Source organism: Papaver somniferum, chromosome 7, assembly GCF_003573695.1.
Source record: "Papaver somniferum cultivar HN1 chromosome 7, ASM357369v1, whole genome shotgun sequence".
Classification (NCBI taxonomy): Eukaryota; Viridiplantae; Streptophyta; class Magnoliopsida; order Ranunculales; family Papaveraceae; genus Papaver; species Papaver somniferum.
In genome coordinates this window covers 186870499-186877132 of record NC_039364.1, presented here as the reverse complement: position 1 = coordinate 186877132, position 6634 = coordinate 186870499, and the positions used below count along the sequence as shown (strand labels likewise).

General features: G+C 39.4%; 1 protein-coding gene across 2 annotated transcripts; it reads left to right on the top strand.

Moving 5' to 3' along the window:
• Positions 1-1598: 1598 nt before the first annotated feature.
• Positions 1599-6359, top strand: LOC113299189. 2 transcript variants are annotated; one of them, XM_026548150.1, is made up of 2 exons: positions 1599-1755; positions 3715-6359. In XM_026548150.1, exon 2 carries the CDS (start codon positions 4007-4009, stop codon positions 6014-6016), a length of 2010 nt encoding a protein of 669 aa, XP_026403935.1. In that variant the 5' UTR covers positions 1599-1755; positions 3715-4006; the 3' UTR covers positions 6017-6359. The 2 variants fall into 2 exon arrangements, with proteins under 2 accessions (XP_026403935.1, XP_026403934.1); XM_026548149.1 differs by having other exon boundaries at positions 1601-1755; positions 3718-6359.
• The last annotated feature ends 275 nt before the right edge of the window (positions 6360-6634 follow it).

The window sequence follows — 6634 nt, the reverse complement described above, 5'->3', positions numbered from 1 at the left end:
TCACCACCTTCTTTGTCACGTTCTTCTTCATAACTTTCACTCTCATCACTTTCTTCTTCAACACCTTTCTTTCCACGGGCATCTTCATCACTTTCTTGTTCAGTAGGTGTATCAGAATCAGGTTCTTCATGTGTTCGTTGCTCCGCTCGAGGTGGTGGGTCATTGATGCTGATTCCTTTGGATTTACTCCCTGTGCCCCTTCGGTGGGAAGCATTCAAATTTTGACCGTCTTTTTGACGAGGTCCCAAAGGCTTAGGAGTAGCATGGTCATGTTTCTTCTTATATTTCTTTTCGGCTTGATTTTTTTGCCTGTAGAATACGGATTTAAGCAACAAAAAACAATGGAATAGAATGCATTTTTAAAGTCAGGGTATATAATCGGTTTACTCGATATACATATGAAATCCGATTCCAAACATATAAAATTAACAATCAGATTTTTGCAAGTGCTAATGTGAACCGATTCATGAAATCGGTTTACTCGATATACATATAAAGTCCGTTTCTAAAATTAACTTTCGGTTTTTGTTAAGACACATGTAATCCGATTCCAACGAAATAAGATCCAGGAAGATTGGCTACAACAATCGGGCTATTTATACACTAACGTTCCCCGATTCCTTTTCACATGCAGAACAATCGGACTATAAGTTTATGAACATAATCCGTTTCTAATAAGAATCAGGTTACTTCGTGACTAACGTGATCTGATTCTGTAAACACTGAAATTTTTGGATTTCAAAATTCTCGATTTCTAACCTAAAGCATGTTACTAAAACCTAGTTTAGAGGATTGGGTTGATAGAAAAGTAACTGATTCGACCCATTCTGTGCGATACGAGAGGCTTCGGATTGTTCTTGCACTTCCCTCGTTCTATTTTGAATCGCTTCAACAAGCCCGGGATCGTCGTCACTAGAACGATTCCTGTTAGTAGCATACTTAGTTCTTGGTTTCGACATTTTATGGAAGAAAGAAAACGATTAATCGTTTTTGAATCGTCGATCATCAACGATTTTTGGTTTCAAAAAAATGGAAAAAGAGGGAGTGGAGGAGATGAATCGGTTTTTATGTTAGAAATAAAAACTGATTTTTGTTAATTAGGTTTATTAAGGATTGATGGGGATAATTTAGTAATATTAATATTTTTTGAGAATAATTTTGGTAGTTTACATAAATATTAGACACCCCTTATCATTGTGAATTGGATAGATGAAGTAATCTATAAACCCCAATTAAGTGGCATAGGCCCCAATTTAACCAGTTTTTTTTTTGCTCTCACTTTAACAAAATTCAAAAAGAAACCGAGCGTTTACTGCTTCTCAAAGAAGGATATTCAGGGCACCACAGCGGCGCACAATGAGCGGTGACGAGCCGCTCTGAATACGTGGAGCATATGACGGCACGGGTGACGTGTGAATTTAATTTTCACGTTTCACCAAATCGTATCGCCACGCCCACTTGCCAAACTACCATCTAACCGTTCATCTTGAAAAAGTTGTAAGAACAACAACTCAGCAAACTCGTTCGGTCTTAAACTACGCATGTTTTGTTAACGTGCGCCTTTTTGTTCTCATTTCAGTGATTTCATTTCACCCGTGTTTTGTCCACTCCCTCCTCATTCCCACAAACAATTTCCCCTTTCTTTCTTTCTTTCTTTCTTCTGATGCCGGCATCATTTGTAAACCCTATTTTCCCCTGTATATTTCGTTTAATTCATCGCTAAGTTCTGTGAATTATTAATCAGCAAAATTGAAGGTATTTTTATCTCCGTGTTTTAAATTTGTTTAATTATTTGCTTTTTCATTTCTCTCAGATGCGTATTTTGGTTTAGAATGTCATTAATTTTTGTAAAGAAAAAATCATCAGTATCATATGAAACCGTAAATAATTGAGATTATAGTTTTGAATCTGATTCGTAATTTACTTTAATTTTCATGCAAGATTGTATGAGTTCCGTCAGACTGAATTACTGATGTTTAAGCTCCTATTTCTATACTGGCCATATGATTCTTCAGATTTTTAGGGTTTTTTCCTTACATGGTTTTCGATTGCCAGTTATTAATAAGTTGCAACTATTGATTTTCTGTAATTCTGAACTAATTCACTTCCAAAAGAAAAAGAAATCAAGGGAAAAATTCTGCTTCTGTCATTAACTAGTCTTATATACACTTTTTTTTTTTTTTTTTTGAAGCATTATGGTTATAAGACAACTCCACAAGTCTATCATCTTCTCTCTGTTTCTTTTTCTTTTGTGGTGGATTTTGTAGTTCATAAACACATCTAGTTAATGTTTGTTTTCCAAGTTCATTCTTTGATTCTTTGTGTGTTTAGGAATTGGGCATTCACGGTTAGCTTAGGTTTCTCGTTGCGTTCTGGGGGAAAAGAAGAGTAAAAATAAAATAAAAGATAGAATCTCTTCTTGGTAGATCCTTTCTGTCACAAGTTCCTTTCCCCATAGTTGTTTTTCAAGATATGCTGAATATCACATCGTGTTGCCACCTTGGATTTGAGATGATTTATTGAATACACTAATGAAATAGCAGACCTGATTTTCCATAATGACCATACCTATCTGGCCTGTTGATATGCATTTTCTCCCTAATAATTAATATATTGATTCATGTAGGTAATTTTATATAAATGAATTATTTCTCTACTTTTTCCTTACTGTTAACATAAATGATTCAAATATTGGAGGTAGCTAGATATTTTATAATTTTCTGATCCTCTGTTGAATCCTGCTGCATGGTTGTGCCTCATCCTACAGTTGGTATACTTTTTGCTTGGTCCAGGAAGTGTAGGTTACTTTCTGGGTCATATTCACGGATCAGCGTGAACTTTCTTTTTTTTGAGCATTGAATGAACTGCATTCCTGGTGCATGATTCATATAAGATATTATTCTTGGATTCTTTAATTTTTGCTTTTTCTTAAATATCTGTGATAATCTTTTGTCAAGCTTGTATACTTCTTTCGGAGAAATAACTAGTGTTCTCCAGCATTTCCATCATTCGTTAATCGCCTTCTAAAACGTATTTTATCTAACCTGCAAATAGGACAATCAGGACCAGTTTAAGATAAGTGAGAAAATTTAAGTTTCCTATTGGCCGCTGAGCGATGGAGAACGAGATAGCAAAGAAAAGAAACATGAAATTGCTTTGGAAAAAGAAAAACTGAATTACTGATTAATGAGTCAATTTTTTGGCTTTACCTGACCACTCGATCTATGGGCCCACCTTACAGCAGATTTCCTTCTCTAAGAACTGACATGGGTTGACATCCTGAGCACTTATTTCCTTAAAGTTATGTTTTTACTTTTTGGGGTTCCTTCTTGTCATCATTAATTCATTATCTAACTTCAAATAGCGATATGGCCCTTGATGGCCTTATTCCATGTACCAAGCCATCTACTGAACCAATATGCCACTACGTAGTGTTGCTTTCCTGTCCACCTTTCAGGGCCTACAGATGGATTATTGATTCTCTTTATTTAGTTGCGTTAAGTTTTAAAGTTTAGTAGCCAGTTGCTTCTACTTAAGATTATCGAAGTTAATATTCAAATCTATGAACTCTTTTCGTGTTTGTTTTAGTGTCCATCTATTATTTAACTTATAAGGTTCTCGCTTTGGTTAATGTCTTTGCTTCAATTTCTGACCTTGTTTGAATCCTTACTCCAGGAGGAGGTTTTTCTCTAATTTAATCTTCCTCTTTTGAAGTAGGATTGGTAACCGAGGTGGTATTACTCCGAAGATATATGCTTGCTGGAACCTGGATGTCTTTACACTCTGTGACTGATTAGGTGGGCTTTGTTTTATTTACTCGGCAAAAAATGGATCGCTGTGATACTTCTGGATTCGTCAGTGGGGGGTGCAGTGACCTGTATTGAGAACTTCTAACTTAGTTTTGTTCATCTTTCTATCTAACCCCTGGAAATAAGACAGTCTGCTATTGTGTAAATATATATAGTGTAGATTTAGTTCACAATTGGTATATTCGGTGAAACAGTTTATGGATACAAACAATAATGGGTTCCAGAATTTGGGTTACCTTGCTAACTCTGTGTCAAATGCATTTGGAAATTTGGGCAAAGCTATCCAAGGCGGAGGAATTGCAACTAGTTTCCATACAGACACTGTTTTGCGGCTTGACTCTCCAAGTGCTTCCGTCCCTTATTTTGTCACATATAAGAGGAAATGGAATGTGAGTGATGGACCCATGGGCCGAGAAGATGGTTCTTCGTTTTTTCTTGGTCTAGGTCGTTCACCAAGTTCCTCAGACAGCAAGGGTAGTTCTGCAACTGCTTGTACAACTATCTCCTCTGCGAAAGAAAATGAAGAGGAGTCTTCCATGGATCTTAATTTGGATTTTGATCTGCATCTTGGCAATGAGAAGTCTTCCAGCCCAAGGAAACCTTTCAGCTCAACTCTGAAGACTTCCAAAGCGAAACCCAAGTTTGGTCTTGAATTAAGTCTCTCTACGGGGCTCACCGAATCTGATGTTACCTCTGTTACTTTGGGCTCTATCCCACATCTGAGTAACTCTGAAACACCCTTAATGATCAGTAAAACCCCACATGTGGAAGAAGGGTCAATGTCTTCCAGCTGGAAACTACCACATGCAATGGCTCCGTTGCATAATTTTCAAAACACAGAAGCCATATGTAACCAAATATCCTGCAAAAGCAGTCCAGAATCAGTAGTCCCTGACATCTATTCCACCATGGTTACCACACCAAACAGCTCAGTTACTTGCACTTCGGGGCTTGCTCAGCTGATGCAGCAACGCGGAGGAGCCAATTCAAAAATCTGTCAGTTCAGGGGATGTGGAAAAGGAGCTAGAGGCGCTTCCGGTCTCTGTATTGCTCATGGTGGTGGGCGTAGATGTCAGAAAGCTGGGTGTCACAAGGGAGCTGAAGGCCGGACAGTGTACTGTAAGGCTCATGGCGGTGGCCGCCGGTGCCAATATTTAGGGTGCACGAAGAGTGCTGAAGGCAGGACCGATTTCTGCATAGCACATGGTGGTGGTAGACGATGCAGTAACGACAGTTGCACCCGAGCTGCAAGAGGGAAATCTGGTCTTTGCATTAGGCATGGAGGTGGTAAGAGGTGCCAGAAGGACAATTGCACAAAAAGTGCTGAAGGTTTCTCTGGCCTTTGTATCTCTCATGGGGGTGGCAGGCGATGCCAATTTCCAGACTGCTCAAAAGGGGCACAAGGAAGCACATTATTCTGCAAAGCTCACGGTGGGGGGAAAAGGTGCACAATTCCAGGCTGTACAAAAGGTGCGGAAGGGAGCACACCGCTCTGTAAGGGCCACGGGGGTGGAAAAAGGTGTGCATTTCAAGGTGGTGGAACATGCCCTAAGAGTGTTCATGGTGGTACTCTTTACTGTGTAGCTCATGGAGGCGGGAAAAGATGTGCGCTACCAGAATGCACCAAGAGTGCAAGGGGACGAACTGATTTTTGCGTTCGTCATGGAGGTGGTAAAAGGTGCAAGTTTGATGGATGTGCGAAGAGTGCACAAGGAAGCACAGATTTCTGCAAGGCCCATGGTGGAGGTAAAAGATGCTCGTGGGGCCAGGCAGGATCAGAATTTGGTAGACAAGCTCCCGCTCCATGTGATCGATTTGCGAGGGGGAAGACTGGACTATGTGCTGCTCATAATGCGTTGGTGCAAGACCAACGTGTCCATGGCGGTGGAACATTGGGGCCTACTGCATCAGGTTCAAAATGTAACACGCATGAGAAGATGAAAGACATTATTACTATTGAAGACATGAATACTGAAATCAGTAGCATGGGAAGTGTTGGAAGCACATTTTTTGACTGGAATGGCTTTGATCCAAAAGGTTTTGTAAACCCGGGTGTTTCTTTACAGGTACAGTCAAGGGGCGTACCAGGTCCAGAAGGTAGAGTCCATGGAGGTGGGCTGATGGCAATGCTGGCTAGTGGGAGGAATCAGGCTCCAGGTGGCCCTTCAGAGCAAGGGAGTTCTGTGATACCTCACAATTGGATGTAATCAATACTTCACATAAGTCCTTTTTTTCTTTTTCTTGTGTTTGATTTGGTATTGTGTAAGTGATTCTTCCCGCTTTGTTTCCTTGTGCTTAGTCTGTTATCTAGCTTGGCATTTTAGAGATGGGGAAAAAAATAATGTTTTCTTGGATGGGTTAGAATGAGAAGGAATCGTATGGACAATACACCCTTGAGGGTGGAAACTGGCTGGGGCTGGTACAGTTTTCGCTGTGTGTTTATGGGGTTTCTCCAATTGTAAATATAAATATTTAGTTTCTCGTGAATATCTGGTTTTAGATTACTGATCAGTGTGGTTAATAAAGCTGGTCAGTGTGGTTAATAGTCCAGTGTTTGTTAAATTTCCTTCTTGAGTCTTGCTGTCACGCGCACATCTGCGTGACAGCTTAAATGAACCCGCGTCTTGCTGCCGTGGGATCCGAATCTTACTTCATCAATCGGCTTGTTAAATATTTTCTATTATCCTTTAAATGCCCCTATAGTTTACATTTCTTTTAAAATAAATTCAAAATATTTTTTTTTTGAAGCATGAAATTTATTAGATTAGACTGAAATTACATGGGATACGTAATACCCATAGAGTCTGTGATTATAATAGAACTTA